The sequence below is a fragment of the Pararge aegeria genome, chromosome 8 (assembly GCF_905163445.1).
Source record: "Pararge aegeria chromosome 8, ilParAegt1.1, whole genome shotgun sequence".
NCBI lineage: Eukaryota > Metazoa > Arthropoda > Insecta > Lepidoptera > Nymphalidae > Pararge > Pararge aegeria.
In genome coordinates this window covers 16,773,031-16,790,640 of record NC_053187.1, presented here as the reverse complement: position 1 = coordinate 16,790,640, position 17,610 = coordinate 16,773,031, and the positions used below count along the sequence as shown (strand labels likewise).

The following is a 17,610-nucleotide window of genomic DNA, read 5'->3' as shown; positions in this document are numbered from 1 at the left end:
ATGAACCGCTTTACAAAGTTTCAGCTAAAACGAAACACCCCCTCTGAATTGGTCACACCCTCTACAAATATAAGGAAAAAGCCACACCGGACGTTTGCTAATTTAATAAAAGCTCCATGTTAATGGTACCTACCTTTTTTGCTAAATAATTAATGGTAATTAATGTAGATAGCTTTTTTGTTTTACAGCGATGCTCTACTATTACAAAATTCAAGTTTTTTTCTCTGGATATTTGTTTTTAAATCTCTAGAACATCATCATCATCATCGTCAACCTATTACCCACTACAGGGCACGGGTTTCCTCTCAGAGTAAGAAGGATTTAGGCCGTAGTCTACCTTGCTGCCCAAGTGCGCTTTGGTAGACTTCACACGCCGTTGAACATTATGGAGAACTCTCAGGCATGCAGGTTTCCTCACGATGTCTTCCTTTACCATTTAAAGCAAGTGTTATTTAAATTGCTTAGATTTATTTATTTAACTCTTTATTTGTACACCACTATGAAGTTAGGAAAATAAAAAAAAAACAATAGAATACAAATAAATTAAAAAACACACTGGACTCCAAAAGTCGCTCGAACACGGTCTCCACGAAAGGAAAGCCGAAAAAATATACTACAACAATACGCACATCGCCATCTAGCCCCAAAGTAAGCGTAGCTTGTGTTATGGTTACTAAGATGACTGATGAATATTTTGTGAATAATATAAATAGGTGTAAGGTTTTTATGACTATAATAATATATACGCAAAAATACGCGCGTTTAAAAATATAGAATTCGATACCTTTCGCATAGCTATCCTTTTTTCAAAATTTGGTATATAACATTTGCATCCTAGAGACGGCTATCGGATAAATAAAGGGTTCTGATAATTCCTAAATTATGAATTTCTAAATTGCCCCTGTCGGGTATAGAATTCGGGATCTCCCACTTGAAACCACAGCGTGCTGCATCTTGGCTAGCTCCTCTCAGAGTCTTCGGGTGAAGGGTTGTAATAGTATATAAGTTAAGAGAAAGTACTCAATCTAAACAAACAAAAGTTGCCCATTTGCGTACGCCCTTACGTAACATGATGATATAGCATTAGATAAACGTCAACGGCCGACAAAAGCTCCACCACTCAGCCCGGAGATCGTTAATTATTTTCAAAACTGCCTTTAAATTTTGAAAACCTCATTAAGACGCGAGTCGCCGCACATAAAGGCCCTTTCGAATTAAACAAAAGGTAATTTTCGCTTAATCATTAAAAGTAATTAAAAGGGACCGATAATGATGCTGCTTAAAAATATATTTAACGTTAAAATATAATGCCAGGTTACTTAATCCAACATAGTACTTACTTGTACTTTATTAAATTATACATTTCAATACAACATGTAAATGAAAACCGAAATATTACTTCACGTGCTTTAGAGGTGATTTACTGCCTCTAAGACTTATCTGTGAAACCGAAACGCTTATAGTTTTTGAGTAAACCATTGCCACAGTTTTTGACACGTCTTATAATTCATTCATAAAAAACATGACGTATGCGGCGTTACCTCGCTCTGAGGCGTTCCATTCAAGGCTTGAAGTGCAAGTGAGAGCGCGGAACGAGCGACAAAGAGGCACAGTCGGCCTCCGTGTTAGACATCTGTCTCTCTCCTACTTGAGTGAGCGATGCGTCCGCGTGGACAGCTTCTATACAATAATACATTAACATGTTTTCGGCAAGAATTAAGTGCAGTGAAAATTGAATGTGGTGTCAATTGTTTATAGCAACGATAATATTTATAAAACAAATAAAATTAAAATTTTCTTTTGAAAAATGCAACCATTCCATCAGTATTTTCTTACGACGTTGTCACGTTCAACTATCGTCAGTAAGCCGACTTTACAGACAACCAATTTTTTCACTGAAAGAAATCAGATACAGTCCTTACATCACATGCCAAACTAAAATCAAGTAAGTGACTCCTGTCACTTTATAAGCTATGCCTCGCTAATTGGTACTACGCGCGTGTTGGTTTTATTATCTTCAATAGGGTTGTCATAAGTTTAGTTGTCACATAGAATGTTTTGAATTAATTTCTATAGAAAAATAAGTATGCTCCTTTTAATATTTTGTTTGTGATTTTTTTTTAATTTCGGTCTTATTTTAAGGGATGCAGTTTGCAAATGAAAAATATAATGTCTTTAGGACTAATAATTATTCAAATCGATAAGATATCAACTACAACAAATAAGTACAACACACATTTAAATTTATTTTCTTTCAGCATTTGTCTTTATCACCAATTTTTATGTCTTGATTGTTTTTCAGTCTATCCTTTTTGTGCTCCAAGTAGAGCCACCTGAAAAAACATGTCAAAATATCAAAATTCTAGATAAAGGACCTGTTTTGGATGAAATAGAAATATTGGCGAAGATAACTATAGGTAGGTATAGATATAGTTGAGAATAAAAACATAACAATATCATGAAAAAGAACTACACCTTGTAGGACTTGTTCTTTGCATATCCTGCAAAGTGTTTCTCTGTTTCTAAATAACGGTTTTCCGGTTACAGTCAGTGGACCATCTGCTTGGTTCGCCATTTTATCGTACGTAATTTTTTATTTTTTATGCCAATATAAGTAAACGTTTGACTGCAATCTCACCTGGTGGTAAGTTAGGATGCAGTCTAAGATTGTAGCAGGATAAACTGTTAGGGAGTATGGCAGTTATATTAAACCCATATTCCTAATCGGTTTCTACTCGACATCGTACCGGAACGCTAAATCGCTTTGTGGGACGTCTTCGTCGGTAGGGTGGTAACTAGCCACCAACAGAGAAAATTCAGTAATTATAAATTCTCATACTGCCCACCGGGAAGTCTCGGGAATCGAACCCGGGAACTCGCACTTAAATTCACAGCACTCACTCAGCGGTCGTCCAATCATCTATTTTGGGGAAAGAACCTTACCCAAATATAGCAATAGCTGGTAACGTGAGCAGCGCTCCTAACAGGAACACAGCACCAGGTAACACGTTGAGGGTTGCCACATATACCTTGGAGTACAGGGGCCCGTATATTAGAGGGGTCATTGCTTCCGCTAGCCCAAATAGAGAGTTGACTTTACCTGAAAATATAAGAATTTCATGGCTCAAGACACACGGACCGTGTCAGCCAAGTTCGAGCCAAGATTAAGGTATTGGCGACGGAACTACCGTGTGTTATATTGCTCGAACCGTTTAGGTTTTATATTATAAACCTCATTAACCTCACATATAAATAAATACATATATACTACGATAATGCAAACATCGCCATCTAGCCCCAAAGTAAGCGTAGCTTGTGTTGTGGGTACTAAGATAAATGTTGAATATTTTTATGAATAATATACATAAGCACTTATAACATACAGATAAACATCCAGACTGAAAAACATTCATGTTCATCACACAAACATTTTCTAGTTGTGGGAATCGAACCCACGGCCTTGGACTCAGAAAGCAGGGTCAAGGAAACTTCTCAGGTACGCGTTTGCATGTAAGAGATCACTATATAGCTTAAGGCCGTTAAATTGTACCTTCTACCCTTAACGCTTTATTATATTTTTACTTTATGAATTTTCTGTGTGTGGTGGGATGAATGAATTAATACAATTTGATGGTACAATAAAATTGTATTCATTCATTCATCCCTGGGTGTTTCACCAATCCGCACTGGGCTGGCATAGTGGACTACGGTCTAAACCCATCTCATTGTGGGTGGTTGATATGACGATGCTGATGGCGATCTCTTTTATACATTATATTTTCATTATATACGTATACTAACCAAACTCTTCCCCGCTGACGAGTTTCGTGGCAATGGACCGCATAGCGATAAACGACGTGCCGTTCAGAATTTCCAACAGGGGCGCTGTAATATCATAACATGAGATTAACAAGGATGCACAGTAACCAATAAATTTATAACGAAATTTATTTCTGTCGCTAAGCAGCATTGGTGCAATGCTGTGTTTCGGCCTTACGAGCGTGGTTGTCGGTGTAATTACAGGCACATGAACCTACGCCTACCTACTGCGCAGGTTAATAGACAGGGTGGCTCGTTGCAGGACTTGCTCTTTGCATGCCCTGCGAACTGTTCCTCTGTTTATAGGCGACTGTGATTTTTCATTTTCAATAACTACGCACGGTATGGCATTGTTTCAAAATCCCGTGCTTTTCCCGAATCCATCCTATGTCCATCCGCAGGAAGATATGCATGTGCCAAAAGTCAGTGCAGTGGTCGAGACGAACATAGATAAAACAGAATCTTTATTGTTCATTTTCATTATCATCATTATATCAGCCGATTAACGCTAGAAACGTCGTAAAAGTGGACGTTACTAGATACGTTATGTTCAGCGGCCTGATTATTAAAATTACTATTCTATAAATTATTATTATACTTTAGCGGCTATAGGTACATACGTGAACTAAGTTAATTTAAAGTGTACTGTAATTTCTACGTTTTTTTTTTCTTGTAATCCTGAAAAAGCTAAGCCGCAATAAAATTGACGTAATAACTACCTATATATGTAACCCAACATAATATTCAATTGAACTTAACAGAGAAATCAAGAATACAAAGAAATTCTACCAATTCGCCATTCTCGGTTCTCCGGGCTATGTAGACCACCAATTGCGAGATTAGCTTCGCGACTCGTTGAGCTATGTCCGTAACTCTGGTTCTTCTCATTCGCGATTTAATCCGTTACAGATACTCAAGTTACCTTTATTTTTGGGTGTATTAATTTATTTATTTAAACGTTATATGTGCATACAACTAAAAGTTGAAGAAATAGAAGAAGCATATAAAAAGGCAAAATCAGAATACAAAAGGCGGCCTTATCGCTTCGATCGATCGCTGCCAGGTAAGCTTAGAATTAGGCCAGTGCCCGGTAATAGGATGCCCGATGATGACGCTGAAACAACTTTTAGGAACTGTTTAGCGTGGTATTCAAAATACAACAATTATGGCCTTAATGGCATGAGTACAACGTTAGTGGTACATGCTCCCCGTGACTTTGTCCGCATGTGTGTCAACATTAAATGATATACAATTCTTGCTTACATTATTTTGGCATAACTTTCATCGTCTACGCATCGTACGCATCGGAAGATAAAACGCAAAAAAAAACCTAGTTCTTCTAATCCTAGTTCCTGAGATTAGCGTATTCAACCACACAAACTATACAGCTTTATAATAATTATAAGTAGGTAGCGCGAGTATAGATTGTCCAAGCCACGTCTCGTCTAATCGCTACTTTTATAAACGCGCGTGATATTAAGACACTCCTTTACAATAAGTGGGTGACAATAAGGAATTATTTGTATTATCAGGGATTGATAAGATTGGAAACATTATCGGCTATTAACCTACAAACTCTCATTTATTAATGTAATAATAGCATTTTTATAATGTTCTTATCATCATCATAGCAAACGATGGATATCCACTAGAGATGATGATGCGAGACAAAGGTGTTTTGGGAGGACTTCGAAATGTCATGGTCTATCACCAACGGTGTCAAGTTTTTTTCCTACTCCTTCTACATCTGTTTACCTAGTGGACAGTCTACCAGCGTTGCTGTGAGGTCGTTATTCCAGCAACTTTAGACCATTTCTTCTATGTTCCCCCGCCTATTGCTACTCTCGCTTCAAGATTCTGTCAGATAGGTAGAGTATAACCCTGATACTTCTACGGACCCCCTCATTTATGATGTGATCAGGTAGAACAGGTAGAAAAATCCAAGGAAAGCTCTGACCATTGCTAGTTGAATGGGTCTGAGATTTTTTGAAGCACTTTCGGAGCTATATAAGTGGCAACTTGTACTATTCGACAATAGTCGATCGTAAATATACTGCGACAATACATCGCCATCTAGACCCAGAGTAAGCGTAACTAAGATGACTGATAAAATATTATAAATACATATAATATACAGATAAACGCACAACACTGAAAAACATTAATGTTCATCACAAAAACATTTTTTAGTTGCGGAAATCGAACCCACGGCTTTGGCCGAAAACAGGGTCGCTGCGTACTTCCAATCGGCCGACAAACCTAAAAATTTGGGCGAAGTTTGGGCTCTATTTAAACCAAATAATGAATATTTTAAAAGGAATGTTAATTACGAGTATATGATTAACTGTCTAAATTCTCGGTCCCAGACCAGCTTAAGGGAATTGGTGGTGTTGACATCCTGTTCAGCAACTGGTTGTTTATAAGCAGATGATGATAAAACTTCTTAATAAACTTCAAATTTTGTGTTTACAGATCAAGCCGCTACATTTTGTGGGTCAGAAGCCGAACAGCTAAAATTCTTTATTTAACTAGGGCATTATACAACTTTATCACAGCATCGTGCATGGAGGATGAATGACCCTTCGATCTTAGCCCTAAGGTACTGCCGCCTAGGCTTCGAGTAGTTACGGCACTATAGTCGATACTTCGCCATCACTTGAAAAATCATAACCGTACGTTGCAGCCAACAGCAATAAGCTGTCTCAACTTGCCTGAATAACGGCTACAGAACTTTGTAACTGAGCAATAACCATTGTTGAAGTGTGCATCTGTTAAGTTAAGTTTAAGCTGTGTTGGTCGTCCAAGTTAAATCAAGTTAGACTAAAGTATGGTGTTAGTGTGAACAACGTCGAATTGATATTTACAACTCGCATAGTTGCTCTGCGGGCTAGGAGTATCTCTACGTGATCAAATCAGAAATGAGGAGATCCGTAGCAGAACAAGAGCTACCGACATAGCTCAGCGAGTCGCGAAGCTTAAGTGGCAACAGTAGCGTGCACTTCATACATGCACGAAAGCACTGCATACCCTAATTATTTTATATAAGTCGTATTGGAGGGTATTGTTTGCCGTTTCATGCAATTGTCCTACTGTATGCATACCCTGGTAAGAAACCCAGTGCACTCCACTGAGTGGCAATGGGCAGGGCACATAGCTCGGAGAACCGAACGAACCTAAATGAAGACCTAAAGCCAGTTGTGGTAACAAAAGTCTTTTTTTAATGCCAGTATGCAAGCTAAACAATGCTAAGCCAGTCTGTGATAAACATTATAAAGTAATAATTCACAATGTTTTGTCTTTTTCTTTCAAATGACATATACTGATATACATATAGTGACAAAAGACTATATAATTTATAGCCATTCAACTTTTATTCGGACCATGTGGAACGGAATCAGTTAAATAAATATTGAAGGACTTCTGACACTTTAAAAAAAATAAAGTTTAGATAATCTACATTAGCGCAGAATCTTTATATATCTCTAAATAGTGCGAATAAATAGAACAGTTGAAATGGTGTTTTGACTCACCTAGATATATTTCGAAGTCGTTTCTGGCAAACGCGTAGGCGAACGACGCTATGATTTTGCTCATGTTTGAGATAATTCCTAGCAGCGTGTCATCCAGCTTCAGATAGTTGCTGAACAGACTTATTGAGAAAGCCGTACCTGAAAGAAAATAGTGTAGTTAAAAGAACCACCGACTTTAAATATTGTGAATATTATTGAGGTAGTTGTAAAAAAATATGTAATGCGCCATTTTATGGCGGCGGCTATCTTGTACCGATTTTCATAAAACATATCTAAGAAAACTCTCGACGAATTCAACTTTGAAACAAAAAAACTAAATCAAAATCATTGCATCCGTTCGGGAAACGAATCCACAAACACACTCACACACACACACACACTCACATACTCACACACACACACACACACAAACACTCATATACACACACAGTCACGTCAAACTTATACCTACCCGTTGTTTTTGCTTCGGAGGTTCAAAAGAAATCGTATGAACGTAAATTTATTACCTGCAAATAATCTATATTCTTATTATAAAGCTGAAAAGTTTGTTTGGTTGAACGCGCTAATATCAGCAACAACTGGATCGAATAGGAAAAATCATCTTGTTTTGGATAGTCTATTTATTGAGATAGGACATAACAACCTCACGCTTTGCACGCACTAATAGGAACGGATCATAAATTAAAAATGTTGCAAAAACAGGAAAAATATGTTCATTTTGGAATCTTATATTGCGTACGACGTAACACAGTTGAATTTACGCCAAAATGATGTATCACGGAATTGATCCCCTTTAAAAATCGTTTGAAAAATGGTCCTTGGTAAACCTTTTATGGTCGACTCATACGCGGATGGAGTCGCGTGGGACCGTTAGTCCTTACTCCGTTAATTAGCTTGAGCTATAGAAATAAGGTTTTACTAAGTATTTAAAGACTATTTCAAACATCTTATTTGAAGACTAGATAAAATATAGGCGCAACATTTCTCATTCGTTTGTTCTAATACTAGTTATTTATAATTTATCATTTATAGTTTTACATTACATTACATTTTTGAGAGATAACATAGTCAAACAGCACAAACGAAAAATTTAATTTAATTGTCAATTCATTCATTTGACTAAGAAGATTACTTAAAACTATATATGATAAAAAATTTAAATAATAATAGTATTAGAACATACACGCATCAGAAATGTGGCGCCTATATTTTATCTAGTCTTCAAATAAGATGTTTGAAAAATAGTCTTAAGCTATATGCTTAAGACTATTTTTCAAACATCTTAGTAAAACCAGTAGTATTTGACAATTTTGTACTTTTTTATCGTAAAATAATTTAAAAATGGTGCACATCGCCTACTTATGACATTGCATGCCAAATTACTGGCAATACACTGCACCCTAAATTAAAATATAAGTAAATAACGCGTTTTTTTAAATTTTCCATTTTGTTAACTGAGTCACGCAAAGAAAAACCCAAAAGATGAAAAAACAAATGAATTAGGGTTTTCAAAACATAAAAGCTTGAGTAAATGGCTATAAATTTGAATTAGAATTCCTAACCAAAGAGGATATATTACAGATTAAAGTGGCCACTACGTCAAAACGTCAGTTTCTCATATAATACCTTATTGACGTGTTTTTATTATTTGTTGGGACAATATATATAATAGTTATTAGTAGAAGAAGAAGAAGAAGAGAAAGTTTTTTTATTGCACATACAAATAGAAAGCCAGGATAACAAAAAAGAACGATAATACAAAACATATGCACAAAGGCGTTCTTATCGCTTGAAGCGATCTCCTCCAGACAACCTTTGTTGAAGAAACATATTACATAAAATGGGATAGTGACATACCCAAATTGTGTTAATTATAGATATACATTACATATACAATCCATACTAATACTACATATACAAAGTTATAATATATGTTATATCATATGTTTATCAAAATATAAACTTAAATACATATTACTATTTAAACATACACATAAAATTACATGGATATTTTACTACATACTAGACAGGAAATAGTCTTTTAACTATACGATTAAAAGATATTCAATGATTTGGACTGTCTTATTTCCCTCGGCAGCTCTTTCCATAGGTTAACCACCTTTACCGTAAAAGAATTGCCATACGCCAATGAACGACTAGCAGGAAAGTGTAACTTGCTGTCATTATTAGCTCGCAGATTTAAGTGAACATTGCTACCAAGAAAGGTGAATCGCTCTTTTAAATATGGCGGCGTTTGCGGACAATATAAAATGGAGTAAATGAGAGAAAGAGCGTGTAAATTTCTACGAGAACAAATTGGTACATATTATATTTAACTAATTTTTTTATTACAGACCCACAGTTAGAAAATAACGTAAAAATTATATTGATGACAATATGGTTTAGTGTCCGTCATAATAGTATGAGTTCTTCTCCTTACATAACGTTTTACTTATATGTATAAGATATGTGGAATAATTTAAATAAAACCATTAGGTAGCAGGCATAAATAGGCAGAGCTGGCGCCAAAGTGGTCGCACCAATTTTTACAAGTAGACCCTGGTTATCTTATCTGCATTTGCCACTGTTTATATATTCCGGTGTATGCGCATAATTTTAAAATAAAACAAACAGTATAGCCCAATAAAGAACAAATAGGACAAAGAGCTTAAACCCACCAAACTGCTACGTGTTAGCGGGTTTATGACAACTTTTATCACATGTTAGGTTCAATAACCAGATAGATGGATTATAGATCCTTTAAGGACTTTCCTTCAATACCTATATTTTTTTGGCAATAGCCCAGAACTTTGTAATAAGTAGTTGAATCTAATAAAGAGTCAAAGTTAAATATTTCTTAATTCAAATTGGCACATTGACGGCACTTTTGTGAGTACATCCCTACTAACATCCCTATCCCTACTAATATTATAAATGTCAATGTAAGTTTGTTTGTTACGCTTTCACGCAAAAACTACTCAACCGATCCTCGTGAAACTTTGTACACATATTCTTCGAAGTGTTAGAAGTAATATAGGATACTTTTTATCCCGATATTAAGCTCCGTTCCTTTGGGAGAGGGGATGAGTGTTTGACTATTTTACACCATAACTCCGGAAAATTATAACCGATTTAAATAATTATTTTTGTACTATAGAGGTTATAATATGTGTTTAATTTTGCCCAACCTTTGTGTGGATCTAAATGTGGTTGGAGATAGAGGACAGAACTTCTCAGCGGACAGCAGCAAACCCCTCATTTAAGGCTTAGCGATACTGAATACTTTAATTTTTTTTAGATCTACAACTAGATTTAATGCCACATCAAAAATCAAAATCAAACGCAGACAAAGTCGCGGGCAACAGCTAGTTATAATATAATATGAAAAATATGTAGATAGGAGTGAGTTAATAGCTACATTCGTAAACTTAAAACTGAAGCTACAAAGATTCAAAACGCACCCTGGTCAAAGAAGAAGCCCACAGCAAACTTATAATTAATAAATAATACAATTGAAACTAATCGTATATCTGGACAAGACACATTGAAATTAATTTTCGATACCGATACAATTAAGATGGTCTGTTGAAAATTTTGTGAAGATTTGATAAACATTATAACAAAAACATATAATACTTATATTTTATAAATAGCTAGCTTCTGCACGCGACTTCGTTTGTGTGGACTTCAGAATTGGGCCTAAAGCTTCGCTCGTTAACAATTTTTAATCCTACCACGGGAACTATTTGAGAGATCGGTATAGAAAGTACATGCCCTTTTCATTAGCATAGGTGACATGCGTACCAAATTTCAAAGCTGCCTGCCCGTGGCTTAGCTCGAAAACAATTTTCAATTTTTCTTTAGAAACTACTGAAGGAATCGAGATAAAAGGTAGCCTATTTTATTTTCCATGTCAAAGGCTACATGCATGCCGAATATCATCCAAATCCGTTCAGCCATTTTTTCGTGATTGAGTAACAAACATCCAAATATCCACACTTTCACATTTATAATATTAGTAGGATTTATATGCAATATCTATGTGCCCGGCCCATTGCCACTTAAGCTTCGCGACTCGTTGAGCTATGTCGGTAACTTTGGTTCTTCTACGAATCTCCACATTTCTGATTCGATCGCGTAGAGATACTCCGAGCATAGCTCTCTCCATCGCCCGCTGAGTGACTCTAAGCCTTCTTATGAGGCCCATAGTTAACGACCATGTTTCAGAGCCATAGGTCATCACTGGCAACACGCACTGTTCGAAGACTTTCGTCTTCAGGCACTGAGGGATTTCTGACGAAAAGATGGCACGGAGTTTCCCGAGTTGGATCCAAGCGGCTCAGAATCGTGGAACTTGGAACTCCCTACAAAAGACCTATGTCCAGCAGTGGACGTCTATCGGTTGATGTGATGATGATGATGATATGCAATATCTACCTCTCTTCTTGAGCTGAGTTTTACGCCTGGAAGAAATCGCTATGTAGCGATAAGGCCGAATTGTATGCATTGTCTAAACTCGTTATTTAAAATTTCTCCTGTGTTTTTATGCGGTGGGCAATAAAAGTGTTGAATACACTTCATTCATTCATTCATCATTTTGAAGATTTCAGTAGCGCAGTGGTTAGTAACACGACGAAAAAAGTTTTCCTTTTAAATCGAACTTTGAACCCTGATTCAAAAATGATGGGGTGTTATAACTTTGACATGCCTGTAAGTATGTATGTGGGTGTGTGTTGGTCTGTGGCATCGTATTTTCCTAACGGATAAACCGATTTTGTTTGAAAGGTGAAGTGTTCTTGGCTATGTTTGATGAAATCGGTCGAATATGGCCGACACCACAAAATGGCGAATTACATTTTTTTTATAACACCTTTAATATGGGTATCAAATGAAAGGGCTTGGCTAGTAGAATAATATACACTATTTTGATAGTCGGGGGTAGTTTTAAATATTTAAAGTATATGTAACCCATATTAATTTATTTTATAAATGCTTACCTAGCAAATTCGTAATTATACTGTACGTTGACCACATGCTGAATTTCACTTCATCCCAATTGAATCTGAATCTCGCGAACAGGTATAGTATTGAAAATTCACCTGCAAAATAAAAAATAAAAAATATTTTTTAATGACTTATGACGGTTACACTCGGAATGCGGGACCTGTTAACCAACGAGCGCAACCAATTTATTGTTATTCTACGAAATGACAAGCATAAACTCCAATAGAGGGATAAAATTTAGGGGGGTATTTAGTAATTTGTAATTTTATCCTTACAATCAAATAAGACATGATTATTAAACACGGAAGACAAGGCTGTACGGTGATATACCTTTGCCTTTTCCCTATGAGAAAAAAAAATCTCAATATACAAAGTACGCGGTCTAGTGGATTTTTCGCAATTCCTTAACAATTGCAATCATATCGAGAAATCTGCACTTGCGATTTAAAATTAGCGCTGTTAAAAAACTGTGGTTTCATACAACTTTGACCTAGCGTGGTGCGGATTAAATTCGCGCGAATTTTCGTTGTCCATTTTAGAAGCGCGTCTATGCTGTGAACTCTATAAATATTGTCAAAAATCGTTAGGAATTTTATTGTAGGTGAAATACCGTACGTGAAATATAAATCGCGATAGTAAAAATAGCACTTTTGAATTGCTTTAACTGTTCGCGGTCTAACTAAAGATTTCATATAAATGGTTATTACCTTTAATTGTGTTCATGTGTCAGCTTAAACAATTTCAAAATATCACTTGCTTCAACTTCAACTTGCTTTAAGAGAAACATTGTGTGGAAATCTCATGGAGGTTAGGTTTATAAAAAAAGCATCATCAACCAATTACTGGCCCACTGCATTGACGGGTCTCCTACCACAATGAGAAGGAGTTAAGCCCGTAGTCCACCACGCTCGCCTCGTGCGGATTGGTGGACTCCGCACTTCTTGAGAACGTTATGGAGATATCTCAGGCATGCTTGTTTCCTCACGATGTTTTCTTTCACCGTTAAATAAAGTTATATTTTAATTGCTTCTGTGAGACCCTTGTACTGTAGTGGGCCTCTAATGGGTCGATGTGATGATGACGATGATATCTTACCTTGCATAGGACCGAACACTACGCACACAACGATAAGCAACAAACAGACACGTAGCCTCCTGTTGCCATCGTCTTTCTTGAAGGCAACCCGAAAAGTCTCCATAACGAGACCGACGTCGAAGAACTCTCTAAAGAAACCGAACACTCCAAGGTATTTCTGGAAATAACAACATGGCTGTAGAACACTGACATAATAAGAATTGCAGTAGATACTGAATCTTTCATTCAATTATATTGAACATTGAAAAGGTTTTTTAGTTCCTTCCATAAAGTTCAACGCACGTGTGCGACTTTATCAAAGCACACGATAGTGTAGTAACATTTTTTTACCCTAAACTTATACATTTAATTATATATGTTTTTTTCTGTATTTTACATGTTTATATGTTCCTTTTTTTTACTTCTAAAAATTTTTGGCTACACCCTGACTCATTTTTCTCGCACGAAAGTTGGCTGGTAGCATACTTTAGCACTACGTCGCCTTTTGAAAACAGCTTTTTAGGTTGTGCAATAAAGTAAATAAATAAAAAAAAACTAAAATTAGTTCATATCTAAGAATTAGGTCCAATGACAAATCAAGGTGTTCATAATACAACATAAAACACTTTGTGCTTGTAATACATTGAAGAGTACGAATTTTATTTCTACGGCCAATTTAAAGAGGCACATAGCAAAATTGCTGCTTTAACTCCATACTAATGTTACTATGTTACATTGATTAGCTCAACCATTGCACCGAATTTGATAAAACTAAATTCATATCGTAAAGATAGTATTTTCCAACAAAGCACCGGGTTAGCGGAGGGTTAAAAAAGACTTTATTTCCTACGCACGGCATAACAGCTAAACTAACCCTGGCAAGACTCACACTGGATACTTTTTATCCGGGAAAAATAGTTTCAGCAGGTTTTTCCAGGTAAGCCCTCAATTGCAATCTGGTATAAGGTGCCAGCTAAAAATCTGGCGCATACAGCACAATGCTGAGCTGGCACCTTTTTTCTAGATTGTGCTACACATAACATACGTGGTGTCGTTAATATTGTAAAGTGTGGCGCAATGTAAAATATATTAAAAAAAATATATTTCTTTCTTTCTTTCTTTCAATCTCATCTGGTTGATGTGATGGCTCAATCTAAGATTGTGGCGGGCTAACCAGTTAGGGAGTATGATAGTCATACTCCCTAACTGGTTAGCCCGCCATTATCGCTAAGCGGCGCGTCTTTCTCGGTAAGGTGGTAACTAGCCACGGTCAAAGCCTCCCAAGAGCCAGCTCAGACCAGAGAAAATTCGGAAAATTATAAATTTCCTTAATTGCTCGGGCCGGGAATCGAACCCGGGACCTCCTACTTAAATACACAGCGCTCACCGTTGGGTAGGTTTTTTTTCAATCCGAATATTATTTATTTAACTAGAGCGTCTCATCACAGCTCTCCTGTTCAATATTGAGAAAAATTATAACGGAGGTAGGTACCCATAAAACAAGCTAGGCTTACTTTGGGGCTAGATGGCGATGTGTGTATAATCGTAGTATATTCATTTATTTTTTGCATTTCGGCTGGGCCTTACTACTTTGATTTAGAGTTAGTTTTAAGACAGATGTTACAGAAAGCTATTTTTTTCGCCAGCCTTGATAGAATAATTTAGGCCGCCTATTTCGTAATCCATTCACGGTTGTGCAGTAAAGTAAAAAAATAGATGAGGTCCTGACCCTACAATATCTGGACGGAACATTCTTCTAAATAATAACTCAGATTTAAGTCTTACCTTATCTCTGGGCTTCGGACTAGGATCTTCCAAATAGAAATATCCATATACAAGACTGAATAAATACAGGCTAGCTGATAGCGAAAATATTCCATAATAACCTATCCAAGTCAGCAGTACTCCACTTAACGCACTACCTATCGGGTAGCCGAGTGACATGCATAAATTAGCAATACCAATTCTGTAGGTCCTATCCTCAGGAGACGTGATGTCACCTATGTAGCTAAACACACCAATAAAGTTGGTGTACCAACCACCAACTAAAGCTGGAAATATGGATTCAGTTAAAGCAGTCACTTCTGCGGGTAGCTCACGTAAAAAGTATGTGTTAATTATGAAACCTATACATGTTATAAATTCACCGACTATCGGCATCAGTATACACGCTTTTCTTTTGCCGGTTTTGTCGCTCCATGCGCCCACGAACAGAATAATTAAAACCGGGATCGCAGTTTGAACGACATTCTTCCAAGCTTGAATTCCGGCAATTAATGTTTGAACCTTCTCCTCGTATTCTGTATAATTTTCCGTCTGCCTAGATTTTAAAGCGTCACAAATTTCACTACTGTAGTTGAGGTTTACGAGACAGGCCTTTTCTAGGTTTAAATTTTGCGTTGCCAGCGAAGCTAGTACACTCGGCATTATATAGCATGCCAGAATAGGTTCCACTGTTGTGTTGGCTTTAATTATCTTAAGTCTTTGAATGAATGATAGTTTTTCACTTTTTTCTTTCTTTTCAATAGTTTCATGGTCGCATTTTAAGGGAGAACTCTCGTTTATTTCTTCTTTGCCCAAATCTTCTAATTCTTTAACTTCTTTGGTTTTTAACTTTTCCATTTTGTTGTTATTAAGCTCGGAAACGTTATTATTGAAAAATAATTACACAAAATATTTACATCGCGAAAATTGACGTCGTCTGCTTGTAGAACAATGCAACAATACAAACTAAACTAAATAATAGTATTAGTTCCATTATTGTTCTTGTTTATGATTATTTATATAACAATTAAATCCAATATTTGCAATGTACGTCGTTGATAAGAAACCTTTAAAACGTTATGAAGGTTAGATGAAATGCTTTAAAGTATACAACTATGTGTATGCAATACAATAACATCTTTATCATATCGTATATAGATTCTAGAAGATTATAAACATAACTTTTAATATCTATATTACTGGTACCACAATCTATAAAGCGAAAGAGGTCAAATTTTTCGGTCAGGTAGTTTCCGAGATAAGCACGCAAAATTATACAAACTATTCTGCTTTTAATTATAAACAGTTCTTCGTTGCTTCTATCAAGTTGAATTCAAGAAAGCAGTAAATTTATAATATTGATATAATTCATAGCCGTCCTCCTATGAAACTTTTTTAAATCTTCCAGGCGCAGTGGTGAGTAGTGAAAGTGGGAGGTCAATCCCCAGCAAATGCAATCTGAATATTCTCTGGTCTGTTTTCGTAAGAGGATTTTACTTGGTTTCCTACAGACCTGCCGGCAAGCATTTTAGCTTTTCAGTACGATACAGCGTAGAAACCGATTAAGTGTATGGGTTTAATATAACTGCCATTCCCCTAGCGGATTAGCTAAAGAAACTCTTAATCATTATAATACGAAACTTAAAGTTTTTTATTTTATTTAAAGACGTTTGAATGAATAATTTGTTAGGGTGTATTGCAAAATCTAGTTAGCTCCGAAGAACCGAGATTTTCGTTTAAAAATAAAATCTTCTACTGTACATATGAGTACATTTATGCTCATGAGCATAAAGAATAATTTTTGTCTGCATAAATGTGACATGAACAAATCTTGCTATTTAATTTAAGTATTAAAATATATTTTTTGCATCTTTATAAAATAATAATCCCCAGAAGATTTATTTGGGTGCAGCAAGCCGTAAAATACGCCTAGACTCATCCACTTATTCAAATTCATTCTGAAGCGATTTGTTCCACATCGTTGGGGGCTGTCCTGCCCTTATTGTGGCATTTATGTTCAAGTAAATTAATTCTACTTTGTTCCTTTGTCCGATTAGGTACCTCTTTAATAGACATAAAATTAAAGGATTTTATCAACGAATCGGACCTCTATGTGTTATGCACAGACAATGACTGAGAAGTTTACTTTTACCTTCGTCTAGTTTATTTTTTTCTTTAACATTAATATTGTTCCCACTTTCCACTTTTTTATCGGCTTCGTACGCTCAGGTTGCCTTTTAAAAGAGCACTTTTAGTGATAAGGCCGCCTTTGCACCCTAGCACTGTTTTCCTTGTGTTTTCTCTATTGTGTTGTGTTGCAATAAAGTTTTTCTATTCTATTCTATTCTTCATATATATTCATAAATGTTTTTCAGTGTCTGGGTGTTTATCTGTATATTATTAGTATTTATGTGTATTA

The 17,610-nt window shown here is 36.1% G+C and overlaps 1 protein-coding gene across 3 annotated transcripts; it reads right to left on the bottom strand.

Moving 5' to 3' along the window:
- Nucleotides 1-2,170: 2,170 nt before the first annotated feature.
- On the bottom strand, nucleotides 2,171-16,137 carry LOC120625722 (proton-coupled folate transporter-like). 3 transcript variants are annotated; one of them, XM_039892889.1, is made up of 8 exons: nucleotides 15,560-16,137; nucleotides 15,213-15,478; nucleotides 13,449-13,605; nucleotides 12,347-12,448; nucleotides 7,350-7,487; nucleotides 3,802-3,885; nucleotides 2,944-3,100; nucleotides 2,171-2,333 (listed from the first exon to the last, which is right to left on the bottom strand). In XM_039892889.1, exons 1-8 carry the CDS (start codon nucleotides 16,047-16,049, stop codon nucleotides 2,255-2,257), a joined length of 1,473 nt encoding a protein of 490 aa, XP_039748823.1. In that variant the 5' UTR covers nucleotides 16,050-16,137; the 3' UTR covers nucleotides 2,171-2,254. The 3 variants fall into 3 exon arrangements, with proteins under 3 accessions (XP_039748823.1, XP_039748824.1, XP_039748821.1); XM_039892890.1 differs by having other exon boundaries at nucleotides 15,213-15,286; XM_039892887.1 differs by having other exon boundaries at nucleotides 15,213-16,137.
- Between the last annotated feature and the right edge of the window lie 1,473 nt (nucleotides 16,138-17,610).

Excerpts from the sequence above, each read along its gene's own strand:
- LOC120625722 (XM_039892887.1), bottom strand. The coding sequence starts at position 16,049 with ATGGAAAAGTTAAAAACCAAAGAAGTTAAAGAATTAGAAGATTTGGGC. Across the intron at positions 12,449-13,448 it reads AGTGTTCGGTCCTATGCAAG|GTGAATTTTCAATACTATAC; the intron begins GTAAGATATCAT and ends TTTATTTTGCAG. Across the intron at positions 3,101-3,801 it reads CGTCAGCGGGGAAGAGTTTG|GTAAAGTCAACTCTCTATTT; the intron begins GTTAGTATACGT and ends TTATATTTTCAG.